Source organism: Gilbertella persicaria (assembly GCF_025201335.1).
Source record: "Gilbertella persicaria strain CBS 190.32 chromosome Unknown B0P05scaffold_5, whole genome shotgun sequence".
Lineage (NCBI taxonomy): Eukaryota > Fungi > Mucoromycota > Mucoromycetes > Mucorales > Choanephoraceae > Gilbertella > Gilbertella persicaria.
Window position 1 is genome coordinate 283,026 of NW_026251966.1, and position 16,560 is coordinate 299,585.

The 16,560-nt window shown below is 37.1% G+C and overlaps 10 protein-coding genes across 10 annotated transcripts; 5 read left to right on the forward strand and 5 right to left on the reverse strand.

Moving 5' to 3' along the window:
• Positions 1-172: 172 nt before the first annotated feature.
• B0P05DRAFT_583807 (uncharacterized protein) lies at positions 173-584 on the reverse strand (the record flags this gene model as incomplete). Its single annotated transcript, XM_051582288.1, has 2 exons — positions 173-184; positions 342-584. The coding sequence occupies 2 exons, from the start codon at positions 582-584 to the stop codon at positions 173-175; spliced, it is 255 nt and encodes an 84-aa protein (XP_051438387.1).
• A 1-nt stretch (position 585) lies between these two features.
• Positions 586-1,691, reverse strand: B0P05DRAFT_526885 (uncharacterized protein). The gene is made up of 2 exons (XM_051576482.1): positions 1,669-1,691; positions 586-1,617 (listed from the first exon to the last, which is right to left on the reverse strand). The coding sequence occupies exon 2, from the start codon at positions 1,564-1,566 to the stop codon at positions 781-783; it is 786 nt and encodes a 261-aa protein (XP_051438388.1). The 5' UTR covers positions 1,567-1,617; positions 1,669-1,691; the 3' UTR covers positions 586-780.
• A 158-nt stretch (positions 1,692-1,849) lies between these two features.
• On the reverse strand, positions 1,850-3,421 carry B0P05DRAFT_594053 (chaperonin 10-like protein). The gene is made up of 4 exons (XM_051583062.1): positions 3,305-3,421; positions 2,540-3,253; positions 2,201-2,487; positions 1,850-2,149 (listed from the first exon to the last, which is right to left on the reverse strand). The coding sequence occupies exons 1-3, from the start codon at positions 3,351-3,353 to the stop codon at positions 2,204-2,206; spliced, it is 1,047 nt and encodes a 348-aa protein (XP_051438389.1). The 5' UTR covers positions 3,354-3,421; the 3' UTR covers positions 1,850-2,149; positions 2,201-2,203.
• A 987-nt stretch (positions 3,422-4,408) lies between these two features.
• On the forward strand, positions 4,409-4,969 carry B0P05DRAFT_577352 (uncharacterized protein; the record flags this gene model as incomplete). The annotated part of the gene is made up of 3 exons (XM_051581778.1): positions 4,409-4,516; positions 4,544-4,836; positions 4,864-4,969. 3 exons carry the CDS (start codon positions 4,409-4,411, stop codon positions 4,967-4,969), a joined length of 507 nt encoding a protein of 168 aa, XP_051438390.1.
• A 1,082-nt stretch (positions 4,970-6,051) lies between these two features.
• Positions 6,052-7,570, reverse strand: B0P05DRAFT_634411 (chaperonin 10-like protein; the record flags this gene model as incomplete). Its single annotated transcript, XM_051583550.1, has 4 exons — positions 7,329-7,570; positions 7,160-7,257; positions 7,007-7,101; positions 6,052-6,957 (listed from the first exon to the last, which is right to left on the reverse strand). The coding sequence occupies exons 2-4, from the start codon at positions 7,203-7,205 to the stop codon at positions 6,052-6,054; spliced, it is 1,047 nt and encodes a 348-aa protein (XP_051438391.1). The 5' UTR covers positions 7,206-7,257; positions 7,329-7,570.
• A 750-nt stretch (positions 7,571-8,320) lies between these two features.
• On the forward strand, positions 8,321-9,295 carry B0P05DRAFT_594055 (uncharacterized protein). The gene is made up of 2 exons (XM_051583063.1): positions 8,321-9,159; positions 9,215-9,295. The coding sequence occupies exon 1, from the start codon at positions 8,541-8,543 to the stop codon at positions 8,913-8,915; it is 375 nt and encodes a 124-aa protein (XP_051438392.1). The 5' UTR covers positions 8,321-8,540; the 3' UTR covers positions 8,916-9,159; positions 9,215-9,295.
• B0P05DRAFT_259984 (uncharacterized protein) lies at positions 9,024-9,634 on the forward strand (the record flags this gene model as incomplete). Its single annotated transcript, XM_051573362.1, has 2 exons — positions 9,024-9,159; positions 9,215-9,634. Coding segments are annotated over 2 exons (228 nt in total), but the record flags the coding sequence as incomplete, so codon positions are not given.
• A 320-nt stretch (positions 9,635-9,954) lies between these two features.
• On the forward strand, positions 9,955-10,131 carry B0P05DRAFT_463368 (uncharacterized protein; the record flags this gene model as incomplete). The annotated part of the gene is made up of 1 exon (XM_051574163.1): positions 9,955-10,131. One exon carries the CDS (start codon positions 9,955-9,957, stop codon positions 10,129-10,131), a length of 177 nt encoding a protein of 58 aa, XP_051438394.1.
• Positions 10,132-12,237: 2,106 nt separating this feature from the next.
• Positions 12,238-13,954, forward strand: B0P05DRAFT_463386 (uncharacterized protein; the record flags this gene model as incomplete). The annotated part of the gene is made up of 2 exons (XM_051574164.1): positions 12,238-12,542; positions 12,592-13,954. 2 exons carry the CDS (start codon positions 12,238-12,240, stop codon positions 13,952-13,954), a joined length of 1,668 nt encoding a protein of 555 aa, XP_051438395.1.
• Positions 13,955-14,176: 222 nt separating this feature from the next.
• Positions 14,177-16,217, reverse strand: B0P05DRAFT_625058 (uncharacterized protein; the record flags this gene model as incomplete). Its single annotated transcript, XM_051583465.1, has 4 exons — positions 14,177-15,062; positions 15,109-15,793; positions 15,852-16,055; positions 16,096-16,217. The coding sequence occupies 4 exons, from the start codon at positions 16,215-16,217 to the stop codon at positions 14,493-14,495; spliced, it is 1,581 nt and encodes a 526-aa protein (XP_051438396.1). The 3' UTR covers positions 14,177-14,492.
• Positions 16,218-16,560: the final 343 nt, after the last annotated feature.

A 16,560-nucleotide genomic window follows, 5' to 3' on the forward strand; every position in this document is an offset into this window, starting at 1 on the left:
CTTTGAGTGTTTCATACTAGTGCACTTGTAGGCCCATCTGATATCATATCCTAAGCGCCGTACTTGTATGGAATGATGAGCTTCTACTGCTATGTAAGCAAACGATTGTCTCTCTCACTTGTAAACATCTCTACAGAAAAATAACAAACAGAACGAAGAAAAGACAATAGCTTTAAATGCTAGTCTATAAAGAGACATATGAGCAACAAATAGAAGTGGACATGTTGACTAAAACAACTGCTTTATTTAGATGAAAAAAGGGATTGAAAAACTATTGTTATGGTCCAATTTATGGGCAAGCCATGGATCTACAAGCCGCGTCAAGGTTTATCATCCTTGACCTCAAATCCGCAATAACACACACCGTCTTGACAGACAGTACGAAGATCTCTGTTGACACCTGATCGTCTACATCTTTCAGCACAATTAGCAAGTTCACCAGTGCATGCTATACTGCAGTTTTCTTCTGTTCCTCTTTTTTCAAGCCATAGTTTAGGATCAATGTAACGACGACGATGATAACTTCCAGCTTCAACTACCAATACGCATACATACAATATAAATCCAAAATAGATAGACTTCATGTTTTAAGTAGAATAAAGAAAGAAACAACTCATTGTTTCTTGTATATTTATATTAAGAAAGATAAGGAGTAAGCAATAGGAGCAAACACTGTCTCCTCATAGAGTGACAACATTTGATGAGGAGAGAGTATGTTTAGGGTATGGTAATTTTCAAAAAGAGCTATAGATACAATAAAAAAAGAGTCAAATAAATACATTATGCCCCTAAAGAATATCTTCTAGAAGGCAACAAGTTATCCATCGCAACAGCTTCTACCGGTAAAGCATAATGTGGAGGTGCACTTGGTGTATAAGCTGGTGGAGGTAATTCAGGCAATATTTCAGGCAAACATCGTGTACATGCTGAGCGATGGCGATGGTGGCCTGATGTACTTGGAATAGATGGTCTATCATCTACAGCAGCATCCAATTCCTTAGCTGTGGGTGCAGAAGGAGAGGGTATAGCTGTTGTTTGCGACATCATGGACACAAAATGGCGTCTGTTATCATAATATGGAGTCTCCGTATCCTCGTTTAGAATAGTTGCAGGTGGCGCAGAGGGTTCAATGGTTGTCGGTTGATCTGATAAGGAAACATGATTTACAGAAGGTGTTGAATCATCATCGTCATTATGGTTATCTAGACTCAATGCAATAGTCGAATTGTCATGCTGATCATCATCTATACATTCTCGGTTCTTTTTGTTCTTTGCTCTCATACGAGTAAATATGACTACTGTTGTAACAATAGCAACAACACCCAATCCACCCACTAAAGATAGGATCATGATCATTCTCTTAAGTGCCTGTTGGTCACTTTTTAGACTTTCTTCGAGGCCATTGTTATTGTTGGGATCGTTCATATTGCTTGCAGACTGTGATTGTTGTTGATGTGCTGGTAAGTCAGTGTTGGATGCATTGTAGATAGTAGGTGTAGGTGAAGCAATGATAGTTGTATAGATAGTTTCAGTACTGACTAGCTCATTTGTGATGGTCTTCGACATTCTGTTGCTATGGTCACCATCTTTTGTGGTCGTGGGAATACTTAGCTCTTGCTGTTGCGCATAAATAAGAGAAGAGTAAGAAAGTAAAAGTAAAAGCCTTACTGAAAAGAAAAACCGTTTTTTCATTTATTTAAAGCGTGTATAAAATAGAGAAAATACAAAAAAAAAAAAAAAAAAAAAAAAAAAAAAAAAAAAAAAAAAAGAGAAATAAGCAGTACTGCCTCGTTCAAGAAAAAAAAGTCAGATGACTCTTGAACAATTGTGTTTATTTAATAACAAACATGTATGTTATGACATCTCATGCTTTGAGTTATGCAACCTACTGAATAAAAGCGTATTGAAAACAATAGGCGAATGTCAATAAAGGAAATAAATAATAATGCATAATTATAAAACAATAGCCATAGAAGACAAAAGGACAAAGAAGATGTGTAAAGACAGTATGTTCATGAAGCTACAGGCTATCTAACTCTAAGTTAATGACAATCAAGGAATGTAAGAAAGATACATCGTCATAAAAATTTTTCAAGGTAAAAGTAGAATTGAGAATTTTGCTTTATGTGGCACTATATTCTAAAGTAATCTCGATTTTATTTTAACAATGTATTTGAATAAAAGATGGTATCATACTAACAAATTAGTTTTCCAAAACAAATCTGAATCTGGGCTTGCCAGCATTGAAGTCTTCAAGAGCCTTGTTGACATCCTTCATAGGAATAAGACTGATCCAGGGACGAACTTCCTTTTCAGCAGCAAAGGCAAGCATTTCTTCAATTTCCTTGGGAGAACCGATAAGAGAACCAGAGATGTTGACTTGAGTCATAATCAAAAGAAGAGGGTTAAGAGGAGGGAACTTCCAATCGGGAGCATTGACGTTAATAAAGTGACCATCAGGTTGGATAAGAGTGAGGTACTTTTCCCCTATAGTACAGTCAGAAAATGATGATTTAAAGCACATGCATGAATTACTTACAAGAGAAGTCGGGACCACAACCAGTCAAGAGAAGATGAGTGAGCTTACCCTTGTAAGCAGCAAGGGCCTTTTCATCGTTTGTGTTGACATATTCATCACAGCCGAGTTCCTTGGCAACATCGCGCTTTCTTTCACTGCTGGACATACCAATAACCTTGGCACCCATGGCCTTAGCCCAAAGAACACCATAGTGACCCAAACCACCAATACCCATAACACCAACAACAGACTTTTCGTTGACGTTGGTACGTCTCAAAGGAGCATAAGTAGTGACACCAGCACAGAAGAAGGTAGCAGCGACTTCACTAGGCAAGTTATCAGGGACCTTGAAGGCAAAACGGTAGTCACCACGCCATTTGTCAGCATAACCACCATAGGTCTTGTCGCCACTAGGCCACTTGGAATTGTAGGTACCAGTGTGTTTGGGACAGTTGTTTTCCTTTCCTGCAGTACACTTTTGGCACTCATGACAAGAGTGACATTGAGCACCAACACCAGCACGGTCACCGACCTTTAAGTTGGTAACGTTCTTACCGACTCTGGTGACAACACCAACGATTTCGTGACCGACAACACAAGGATAGTCAGTAGGACCCCAATGAGCTTCAAGGGTGTGGATATCACTACCACAGATACCACAGTGAGTAATGTTCATTTCAACACTGTCTTCGTCCCATTCCTTGAGAGTCAATTGCATTTGTTTAAGAGGGGCATCTATAACAATCACAGTTAGATTTTTTGTTTGACAGCTAAGGAATAACTTACTCTTTGCGACACCAGCCCAAGCGTTAAAAGTATTGTTTTCAGCAGACATTTCAATATAAATTGTGTTTATTGAGAAAAAGTAAAGTAGAATATCTTTTTATATTTGATATACATTTTGTCAGTTGCCAAACAAGGAAACTATCTTACGTCTTTTAATTACTTAAACTAATTCAAGGCCGATAGAACTTGACAAATAATCATAGAAGAAAGTCGATTAGTTTTCCTTTCCTGGTAAGTGTCTATCACAATCTCTTTTTTTTTCATTCAAATAAACTTCTTTCGAAAGCATATAAATGATATTCCTACTTTATTGCATGATGTTAGCAGCATGATAAAAAGGTTAATTGGTATATGCGCTTGCACTGCTTAAATTGTTTTCCCGAGTTATTAAGCGAAGTGGAGTTGAGTATAGAAAATAAAGTTGTGCAGAGCTTGATGTCATTTATTCAAAGTGAAACACCCGTCGTCATCTTTTTATTTTCAAATTCAGGCAATCGTGATTTACACTAAATTTGAGAAATGATCAACGAGAAAATAAGTTCTTTCAATGTCAAACCTTCGCTTGTGGTAAAACATTTGGACCTACGCAGAAAAAAACCCCTCGACCTGTATTTTGGGGTTTCCGGCTAGTAGCAAGCTACTAATCCACCGCTAGTACTTTTATACACACTTTATAAAATGATGTGTTAAAAACAATTTTGAGAAGTTATTCTTTTTTCTTTCTCTTTTCTTTTCCATAAAATGACTACAATTATTTCCTCTCCCTAAAAAGATTGCATACTCATATAAAATTGGTTGCTTTTTAGAGCGGATAGAATGTTCTTTAGCCATCTCCCCCCCCCCTCTCTATCCGATACTCTGCGAGTTTCGATTTGGATATGTCTAATAGGAGGTGGTCCTTGAGAAAAAAGGGGATATTGTATAAGAACTCACCTTTTTTGTTCTTCTATGGCATATTTTCTGTCAACAATAATAAAAGAAAAAACCCAAAGGCTTAGAATTCATCAAGTACTTCATCAAATGTTTAACAGATCCTCCATCAAACTTGCCATCTTTTTCGTTAAGTATATCAATGACGCACGAACATCACAGTCAACTAAATGAATGGCTATTTTGAATGAATATGATTCACCATTTGGAAGGAGATCAGATATGTTGATGATTGGAGGTCGTAATGATGAGCTAGCAAACATTGAGTTTAAGAAAGCAACAGTACTCAACAATCTAGCAAAGCATTAGCAAAGCAAAAGCATCAGGATTAATAGCTGCATTATCAATTATATTAATTTGATGACTGAAACAACAGCCAATGCTATACTATACTATGATTTCATTGAAAGACAGGGATACCTCGCCCAATTGTTTGTTTATCAAGATGTATGTGTATACCAAAAGCTTCAATCTATTCCTATCCCTGACAACATGATTAAGTTAGAGCTGTTCCGTTCATCGCTGAAACTCATGTTTGTTTGGGAATCTCATACAATTAACCTGAGCAACAACATCACCCTTGCCAACCTGAACAGAGAGCAGTAGTTCCAGCTTGCGGACATAAGCAGTACGACCAGCCCTCCTCGTTCCCCATCTCTTAATGCCCAGCCAGTTCAAATGTATTTGTCGCCTTCAAATGACAAAAAGAGAAGCCGCTCTGTGTTTGAAGAATAAAAACTTATGTTGCTTCGATCTTCACTTTATCACTTCATTGCACTCAAATAAATAATATCTACCTTATCCATCTGATATCATATACTAAGCACCGTACTTGTATGGAATGATTAACTTCTACTGATATGTTGGCAAATGATTGTCGTTTTCAAAAGTCTGCTTTGCGTTTCGATCATTGTATGATCATCATTTATATATAATTGAAGTAGCTGATTATGATTTTGTTTTATTATAGCAATCAATTGATTGGCGCTTAGAGTGTCTATAAAACACATGCAGATTACTGAGGCGTATATCTATAGTTCTTTAAGACAGATTTTCTTCATTCATCAACCTGTGGAGCTTCACTTCTTTTACAAAAGCCCAAAACTACTCAATTGAACTCAGCTCTGGCGAATAGGGAGAGAAACACGTTTTTATCATCCTCCTGCCTTTACCTTTTGTCCTAAAGAGTTTCTTTCGTCTTTTGAACTGGTTAGGGTAATTCAGTTTTCAAGCTATGTGATCATTGGTCATTAAATTTATTTAAATAAAAACCTTATGAATCGTATCAAAAAAGCGAAAGAGCATCTAGAATACTTCTTCTATCAGTCTGTTTCTTCTTTTATGATTTATATGCCAAAATTCGTTTAATCCTAACTAGTGGTCTAACGAACTTCTAAAAGTGTCGAGATTTTAGCAGTTCTAACAAACAAATAAACTTTCGGCCTTGGATTAGTATATCCAGGCTGTGTTTATTACTTTGGCATCAGCTGATCATATACTTAGTTTCCCTGAGCCTTTCTTAAATTTGATGAAAAACACAAAAGTCACTTTGATGAGTTTTCTTCAGGATGAGCATAACCTGCTTTAATTTTACCGAATAGCTGGATTTTCGATTGATTACATATTTTTTTGAAACTCGCAATTCATGATTACTATTTGATCGGGGGGCTAACCACGTTATCAGGTTATACTTATAGCTCGTCTAAACGCCAACCAATACAGTGGTGTAATATTAAAAAAAAAAAAAAAAAAAAAACGGAAAATAATTTATTACAATTCTAAATGATTTTTACAATTTACAATTCTAGTAAAGGTATCTAGTTTTCCAAGACGAATCTGAATCTGGGCTTGCCAGCATTGAAGTCTTCAAGAGCCTTGTTGACATCCTTCATAGGAATAAGACTGATCCAGGGACGAACTTCCTTTTCAGCAGCAAAGGCAAGCATTTCTTCAATTTCCTTGGGAGAACCAATGAGAGAACCGGAGATGTTGACTTGACCAAAAGTCAAAGTAAGAGGGCTGAGAGGAGGGAACTTCCAGTCAGGCAAGTTGACGTTAAGGAAATGACCGTTAGTACGGATAAGAGAAAGGTACTTTTCCCAAGTAAAGTCTTCACTACAACCGGTACAGAGAAGATGAGTGAGCTTACCCTTGTAAGCAGCAAGGGCCTTTTCATCGTTTGTGTTGACATATTCATCACAGCCGAGTTCCTTGGCAACATCGCGCTTTCTTTCACTGCTGGACATACCAATAACCTTGGCACCCATGGCCTTAGCCCAAAGAACACCATAGTGACCCAAACCACCAATACCCATAACACCAACAACAGACTTTTCGTTGACGTTGGTACGTCTCAAAGGAGCATAAGTAGTGACACCAGCACAGAAGAAGGTAGCAGCGACTTCACTAGGCAAGTTATCAGGGACCTTGAAGGCAAAACGGTAGTCACCACGCCATTTGTCAGCATAACCACCATAGGTCTTGTCTCCGTTATCCCAAGTAGAGTTATAAGTACCAGTGAACTTGACGCTACAGTTGTTTTCGTTTCCGTCCAAACAGTTTTCGCACTTGTGGCAAGAGTGACATTGAGCACCAACACCAGCACGGTCACCGACCTTTAAGTTGGTAACGTTCTTACCGACTCTGGTGACAACACCAACGATTTCGTGACCGACAACACAAGGATAGTCAGTAGGACCCCAGTGACCTTCAAGAGTGTGAACCTTTAAAGTCAATTAGTCACTTATGAACAACACTTTGACTTTCACTTACATCACTACCACAGATACCACAGTGAGTAATGTTCATTTCAACACTGTCTTCATCCCATTCCTTAAGAGTCAATTGCATTTGTTGAAGAGGTTCACCTATGAAATACCAAAAGTCAAAAGGATGCCCCACATCGTTTTGATCTCTATGACTTACCCTTCTTGACACCAGCCCAAGCAGTAAAAGTGTTTTCGGAAGACATTTCGATATATGAATATAACAAAGGATTAACAAAGAAAAGGAAGGAGAAGAGCCTAATGAATTTAAGCTTATTTTATATGTATTGAATTTAATCGGACTAAGAAAATAAGTTCGATTCAAGTACCTTGTTCCTAACAAAGACGAATAATACACTGGATGCAAGACCGTAGCACTTTTTACTCTATATGGAATAACTATTACGCCTTTGAATCTTGATTAAGGGCTCTATCAAGTCAAATAATTGTGCTACAGAAGTTTGATCCTCCATTTTTACGCTTCCGATCAAACTGATGAATAATCAAAATGTCGGAAACAAAACTTAGAATTTTATCGAATTTTTTTTTTCAAAGAGACCAATAAGCTTCTAAAAAAGCAAGTCTAGTACTTTTTTACGTCTTGCGATCATTGACTTGTCATCCACAAAGAAATTTTAGGATCTAGAGATTTCGATCATTTGCAGTGTTGATAATATGAAACTTCAGCCTCTGTACAACGCTTTGAAAACGTATCTTTTTCCTTATCCCTTACATTAATTTTTAAAAAGCCAGCCAATCGTAGAATGATAAAAAGGGTTTTGGTTAAATAATATTCCCGTTTCAAATTACTCTCGTATTCAAATTAGAGTGCGCTGAATATAAATTTAACTAATAATCTTAAATATTAATAGAGAAAGCGAGAGAAGAAAAGCGGGTGTAGAGCATAATGTCATTTTAAAATACAACTCAGTCTAAGGCAATGACGCTCTTTTGAAAAACCACTTTGTATTCTGTGTAAATATTTTTCCAGAAGTATTAGATTATCTAACGTAACGCAAATGTTTTTTTGGAAACAATAACAAAGGGCCTCTTATGCTTGTCATACGAAAGGTACAGAATACAAAAATCGTAAAAACATGAATGATGACAAAGCCATGTTTCTCGATCCTCTATAAATGTCTAGGCAATGACATGAACACAATGTGAACTCAGATATTTGTATTGGAGATTTTTGATAGTAAGCTATTGATTTGACAAAAGAGCATTTCAGGCATACTGTGCTTCCATTCTCAGTTTACCGAATGTTTTAAAACTCCGCCCATTTTTTGAAATTGGCCAATTGTGTGAAACTTAGGTTAAAAAATGTGATAAATATTCTTTATCCAGGCACCTAGGAAAAAACATTGATAAAATGCTTGATAAAATTCTGTAATGTCTAACAGGAACATCCTCACTGCCTTCTATAACTCTTGTAGTAAGAGATTTAAGTGCTTTAAAAAAAACCTCTGTTTGTCTTTTGATTGCAAATTCTCTGAGCTTTGAAAGAAAGACGACGTTTGCAGTATATCAAAAGAGTTTTTATGAAGTCGAATACATCAAAGTCGCCTCGTGCACCTTCAAGTCCCAAATATGCTGACAAGAATGATGTTAGTGTTTTTCATGTTGAAGAAACCAAGTTCAAGAAATTGGATACTATTAAAAAAGATTTCCCTTTCTCTGGAACTGATAATGGTATCTATAGTCTTTGCGTTACGACACCTTTTAATTTAGATCGATTGTCATTTCATCTAAAGCTATACAACAAATATGCTGCTTTAAAAAATGAAGAAGATGACGACGACAATATTAATACTTCTATGTCGACATTACCTTCACCTAGTATCTTAGAATCAAGTCAAGTAGACTCTTTCTGTGGTTACACTGAAGCAAGAAGAAAGCTGGAGAAAGACCAATGACATACATAAAAAAATAAGGGAGTAACAGCTACTGAAAACATTCTCTCTGAAAATAGCTTGCAATGTCCTGCAAATGCTGCAGAGTTCAAATAAAGATACGAAGTTGATTTAAACCATAGAAAAGAATTTCGCGATTGTTATGCTTCTAGTAAAAGAGCCAATGCTATCGGAAGGAATGAACTGCAGAATGCCCATGTCCACCTAAAGATATGTAATCAAGAAAAGAAGCTTGTACAAAAAGAAGGTAATAACCACTCATGATAGCGTGTGACTGGTATTAATCGTGTCATTTTGAATAGATCCTAAGTCAAAGGCTTGTTTGTTTGTTGCAGATCGAAGTCTTGGTATTGGCTCAAGGATAAAAGGACATAGAAGATATGGAGGAAAATAGAAACAAAAACTACTCGGGAGCACTGGTATTGTATGCATCACAAGCGAGTATAGTACGTCCCAGACTTGTGTCTTTTGTTTCCAAAAATTAGCCCACCCATTTAACAGAACGAAAAGGGAGCAAGAACCGTGAAAGGTGCCTTCTATTGCTTGGATAAGAACTGTATTTCCGTGAGAAACTAGAAGGCAACTACGTCTCGTGGCCGATTGTCAGCTCTGGCAATTGGTGTTGTTGGTCTCTCTACAATGTTGTTCGGAAGAACGTTCCCCGCATTTTCCCTAAACTCAGTCAATATTGCACTGAAGATGATTTCAAACAATTCACCACGTCCTTGCTAAGTCGAAAAGTGCGTAAGGTTGATGATAGTTCTGCTACTATCAATATGGATGATAAGTGGCAACATGTCTCCAAATTCAAACTCTCTAACGGTCTTACTCTCTGAGTGGCTGTGGTCATTTTTTGAGTATTTTATCAGCATTCGTCAGCTTTTCATCAGAAATCTAGCCCAGACCAAAAAGCTGTCTTTCTACTTACCTTCAATTTTACCTGACTCTTGATCAGACAGAAGTAAAAGCACCGGCAAAAAAAAAGCAATATATAGCGTTTACCTACCTAGTCATGGAGATTTCAAGAGATTTAGCAATATGCATGTTTTTCTATGTAGACTATACTGAAGAGAACGTTAAAAAATACAGTAAACAACTTGAAGATTTTGGTAACGTTGAAATCTGTTACAACACTAAACCAAACCAGCCCATCTTGGTCTCAATGGAGCGAATCCGTAATCAACCTGAAAGCTATCATTTATATTCTGGCAATCGTTAATCTATTTCGATTTTCAAACTTTTATAATAAATCATTGTGAATTAGGTTGTAAATCATGCGATTCAAGTGGCGTGAAGGCCCAGCTACAAGGCGAAAGAAATATTTTGGTTGCAAAAGATCGTTCTTTCAAGTTCGATACCATGAATTTTTAAAATCTTTTTCTACAAGTAACGTCTTCACCTGTTGATGGTTTTCGAGCATATTACCACAGCGCAAGCGATGGAAGAAATCTTCCAGTATATGCAGAAATCTTTCAATTTTTATGGAAGAAATATGCACTAAAAAATTGGAAAAAATCTGCAAGTAAAAAAGATTTCAAGCAGGTTCAGTATGTATTTCTTTGACCTTATGCGCATTTATCACCACCTTGTGCTATTAATTTATCATATTAACGCACTTAAATCTCTCACTACAAGAGTTACAAGAACATTCTATCAATATTTCTCTTAATTGCTTGAATAAAGAATATCTATCCCATTTTTTTGATCATAAATTTGACCAAACTATTTGTAAAAGCTGGACAAGTTAACATCAAACAATTGGGCTTTTTTTTTTCTTCAAAAAGTGGGCCGAGTTTTCAAACGTTCAGTAAGTTGAGACTGGAAGGATAATAAAGAAAAACATGTCAACTTTTAGTTTTTTGTTCTATGTAAACACAGCAAATTATAAATAAACTTGGTGCAACAAAATAACAATATGTGAAACAACAACAGAGATTCGGAGATATGAGGTAATAACATTATTTTGTCGTTTCAGAAAGAATAAAACAAGGCCAATCCATAGTTAAAGACTAAGAAGATAATGTTTCAAATTATTCCAGTACTCTAAAGGAGAAAAAAAAGAATACGTCTATACCAAATATTGACAGAACAAAAGGGTCAACAAGCTCATGTACAACATCTCTATTCGGTGTAACTATTTGTACCATGCCTAAAATATTTAAGACAGATAGGATATTCTATTGGATCAAGTTTATTTAGTTCAAAAGAGAGAAAACTAATACATCTCATGAGCGAATAGCCGAAGTCTCTTTTTTTTTCGGATGATGAAAAAGAAGAGAAGAAAAAATTAAAATCAATGTTACTGTAATAAAAAAAAAAAAAGGATCTTCACATAAAATGTGTTACTTGGTGTACAAACCCAAATATCAGGGGGGGGGGGAAGAAGCGAGTCAAATGTTTACACCAACATTTTGTAAATTGACAGGTTTCAAGACTCATTGGTTTTTGACCATGTCTCCGATTTAACCTTTTGACAAGATGTATTGGATACGTGCTAAAAATATACTAAACAAGAAACGAACCTCATAAACGAGAAATCCTAAAGGAAAGAGATCCTTTTTTTTCCCTTTTTCTCTCTTTTCTTTGTTTCTTCCTTCTTTTATTTTCTTAGGTCATGACTATTGATCCTAGCTCTCAGCAACATCGATATCTGAGTGGAGAGTATAGCCAACAAGAAGCACACGATCTGAACAGAACAAGGTGAGTTTTAATTTACAGTAAAAGGATAGAGAGAGAGAAAGAGAATAAGACAATATTTGAAGAAGGTAATGTCAAAAGTCGAGAGAATAAACATCGTGTTAGAGGTATGTCAGTCAATGGAAATATTGAACCAAAATCAAAAAAAAAACAAACTCTATGCGTAAATCCCGGTTGCTTTATATTCAAAGCAACTTACCAATGCATCGCTGGTTTTATATATCAAGCCAAGATATGATTACTTGAAACAACAACTGCATGCAGCTATTTTTGCCGAATGATATCTATAGAAATCAGATTACAAAACAAGTCTTAAATCATTTTTTTTCGACACCAGCCCGTGCCCTTGTTACAGCGTGAAAATATTTTCTTTCTCTCTTTTCTATTTTTTTTTTCTTTTTCTTAATACTTTTCTTTCCCCTTAGTTATCAACAAGTGGCGACAGTTTCCGAGGATACAAAACCTTATCATCATCAAGAGCAACACCACCCGGCTTTGATGCCTATCTCTACACAACAATACAACAGTATCAAGCAAGAATCTTCCCCACAAAGGTATTTTATATTGTGTTTCGTTTCACTTGTGTATTGATTTCTGACATATAATTACCTTTTCTAGCAGAGTTATCATGTCTTCTCAACCAACTACCCCTCAACCCACTTCTGATTCTCCTCGCTTTGACAATGCTACAACCATACCATCATTACGCACCGATACACCTGCTAGCTACCCATCTTCTCCATCTGTGCCTTTAGAACAGAAATATGCCAACATAAGACCTAACACACCCACAGCTAACCCTTCATCGGATCGCAAAGTAACATTTGTTGTTGATAATTCTGATCGCAAAACAACATTCATTCATGATACTTGCCCTTCATTCGGCCCTACAGAATATGCTCGTAACATTATTGCTTTAGATAGACAGACAATGTAAGTAATCAAAAACTAGAATTTGGACAAATGATTTATTTTTATATAGTATCGAAGCACAACTTCATGTTAAGGTCGATCGTGGTTTCTTTTTGGCAGATAACGACTGGACTTGTTATCGCAGAAACTATTTCCAAGTAAGTGGTTCATTCTCTCTTGAAGGGGTTGGTATTCTGTATGAAGGACAAGAACTTCCTTGTTTCGGCAAAGATCCTCAAACGGGTCAACTTGAAGAAATCGATTGCTTTATGTTGGGCGTCTGTGCTCGTTTATCTGATTGTGAAAAGCCCATTCAATTGGTCCAGCATACACCCAAGCGTGACAAAGGACCTCAAACAACACCTATTCCTAAAATGATTCGCCCTGGTGGCAATGTTGGATTTAGTGCTGTTGGTTCTAGTCAATCTGTAGTTACTTTTGAACGTCTTCAATTCAAGACAGCTACAGCCAACAATGGTAAACGTAGAGCCGCCCAACAATACTATGTTATTATTGTTGAATTGTTAGCCAAGCTTCGTAACGGTAACACGATTGCCGTAGCTACTTCTAAATCTTCTCCTTTGGTTGTTCGTGGTAGAAGTCCAGGTCATTATGCTGAAACCGATTCTGGTAGCATGAGTCATTCTGGTCGTCATGGTCGTTCGAATGCAGCTGGTGGACCTATTTCAAGTGCTATCTCACATGCCTCTCCTGTTGTTCATCATCCTTATGGACGTCCACCTAGCGCTGCTGCTTCTAATCCCACCGCTGCCGGTTATCCTGGCGGTGCAGGCAGTAGCATGTTCCAACCTACTGCTGCTACTGCTGCTGCTGCTGCTGCTACTGAATACATGCCTTATGATTATCATGGTGTTGCTTATACCAATTACCATATGCCACCTCCACCTCCACCTCCTATGGCGCATTCTCACTCATATCCTGGTACTCCTACTGCTGTGCCCATGATGCAACCACCTCAACATCCATCTCAGCCTCAACAGTCTCAACAGCATTATTTACCACCTAATGTTCATGATCGTGCTACTCACTCTAGTGCTTCTTCTGAAGCAGCATACCCTAGCCATGCTGAGCACATCAATCAAAACACCCATTCAAATGAGTACGAGTATGACGATCAACAACAAAGACAGGCACACAATAACTCACCTTATTATTGGCAGAGACAAGGCAATGATGAAGCCCACCATGATCATTGGAACAGAATCAGAATGGCCTCAAATAACAGTGGGCATTCTAGCGTGGATAATTCTCAGCATAATTCGCCTTACATGAGTCATCCTCAACCTCCTCAACAGCCAGCAGAACATTCTTATTATTCTCATCAGCCTCCTCCTCCTCCTCCTCCTCCTCAATCACATTATGCTCATCATCCTGGCTATAACCACCATCACCATCCAATCGCTCAAAGGTAAGTGTTTATTTCCATGTCGATAAGAAACTTAATTGTATGCTAGTTTGCCTCCACCACCTACTTCAAATGCTGGTGCTGATCATTATAATGTTTATCATGCTCAACACTATGAATGGCAACCTCGTCATGTTCATTCCAAGATGTATCCTTATGAATCCGATAGAAGATCCCATGAATATGAAAAGAATCAAACACCATCACCTCAACAAACTGATTCATCGCCTAAAGTATCAACAGCTACTACTAAATAATAACACTTATCGTAATAATTTATTCAATGTATTTAATTGTTCAAAAAAAAAATATACAGTTTTTAAAGGAATTATATGTATTTAAAGATGTACAATAGATATATATATAAAAGAGAAGCAAGGGGGAATCATTTGTGTTAATCTTCATCTTCATATCGATCTGATGCGTCAAATGTACATTGAGCTTTATGCACAATACCTGTGCCAAAATCAGCTTCCATTCGAATTTCAGTTAGACCAAAGTACATTCTAATTTAAGTGAATAAAAATCTTTAGGTTTGTGTCTCTTTACCTGACAGTATAAGCAATACGTTCACCATGAGCAACATTGGGTAATCGAGGAATTGGCACTGAAATAGCCGCCACTTGTTTGACTTGCGGCTCATCAAAGTAGCGTGGTTCTTTATCATCTTCTGTAGCATACAGCATGATGTCTGTCGCCTTCATCATACCATAATACACAAACATCTTTTCTCGAATACAATGATCCACTGGTAACACATCGCCTTTTTTAACAAACATGAGGAATCGAGAAGTACATCGTATACTACCATCAGGACGAACAACTCGAGATGAAATAGGATCCAGGCGTTCATCAAATGGTAGGCCTGCATTAATACCATAAGTACGGCGAGACACGCGAGATTTAATCACTCTTGGATTTAGTCCAAAATAGACTGCACCACGAACAACAGCCATAGGAGCTCTTGGAGGACATAGAATTTGTTGGATTTGATGTCCAAATGCTTCTTGTATACGTTGAAACAAATAATTGGAAGAACCAAATCCACCTACAAGAAATACACAGGACACCTTTTGATCAGGTACTTGGCTATACTGTTTCTCAATCAACGATAACTGTTTTTGGTAAATATACAACAATGCTTGTCATTTATCAACTTACTACACGCTGAACAACCGGCTCAAATACTTTTTGTTTCAATTCATCTGCTCTTAATACCATAGTGCCTTCATCCAGACTATCATCGTGTGTATTGAGTTGATCCAGGTTGATAGACACTGGCAAGCTTAGATAATGATCATCTAGACCATCAAATTCAGGCTTGATATTGTCTACAAATTGATCCATCAGATTGTTGATAGCAGCAGGCGGTATATGATTTGCTTGTTTGCCCAGTTTTTCCATGATCAATGTCTTGAAGTTGTGATCCAGGAAAACACTACCACAACTCTCGCCCATACCTTTTGTGACTTCCTTAAGTCTGTTGTTACTCTGAATAGAATCATTCATCACTTCAAACACAATCAAATCCACAGTACCGCCACCAGCATCACAAATCATCATGCGATCTCCCTTTTTCAGATTCACTTGTTCACACATACGTTCGCAGTACAGGGCAGCAGCCTCTGGCTCTGAAATCAAAATCAGTCTATCTTGAGGGTCTTCCTTTTTAATCAATTCGGCCTTGATGGCTGCACGGCGCATGGAGTTCTTTGCCAAGTCAGACCACATGGCAGGCACTGTCAAACAATAACGAAATGTATCTGGATCATAATTCTTGGCAAATCCTCTTGTCACGTCTTCCAAAACATGTTGGTGTAATGCCTTCAAGTAATCTGCAATATTACTTACAGCCGATCTATGTTTAAAAAGTGAGCCACTGAGTGACCTGAATAATAAGTTACTTTTGATTCTCTGCTACACCTCGCTGGAGTGTCTCGTCTAAATTGAGTTTAAAGTTGGCAAGGGTGATATTTTCCTTGGCGGCTTGTGGTTTAAGCATAAGTTTCTTGGCGCCATGACCCCATTCAATCATTTTGGATGGATCAGATCGTTTATAGGCTGATAAAGTAGGTGTCTTGGGATAGAAGTTGCCTCCCTTGTGTGGCCTATAAAATTTAATTATAAGAAGAGGAGAGTAGGAATTACCATTTTTGGACATCGAATACTTCAGGCGTTGTGTTGTGAGTAAAGGCATAAGAAGCCCCTGAATAAGTTGTACCAAAGTCGTAGGCAATAACAACTTTATAATCGTCTTTTGTCGAAAGCATCATAAAGTTAGAATAAAAAAAGAAAAGAAAAGAAAAGAAAGGGGAGAAGAAAAAAATAAATAAAAACATTAGGATTTAAATACAGTCACCTAGAAAGCGTTAATGCATTATTATTTGCTTCGATCAAGCCAAGTAACCAAAATTTCATTTCTTTTTCTTTCTGATATAAAAATACTGGTGTATTGTAAGATCTTTTCATTCAGTGCTTAAAATAGCGTAAAACGTTCAATTTGATTTGATGTACATGTATCGGTAAGTCTTTTTCAACAGTTTTCAATTCATAAAGGATGAATAAACCATCTATGCCAAGAAGCATGGCATTTTAGGAAATGAAGAGCCAATT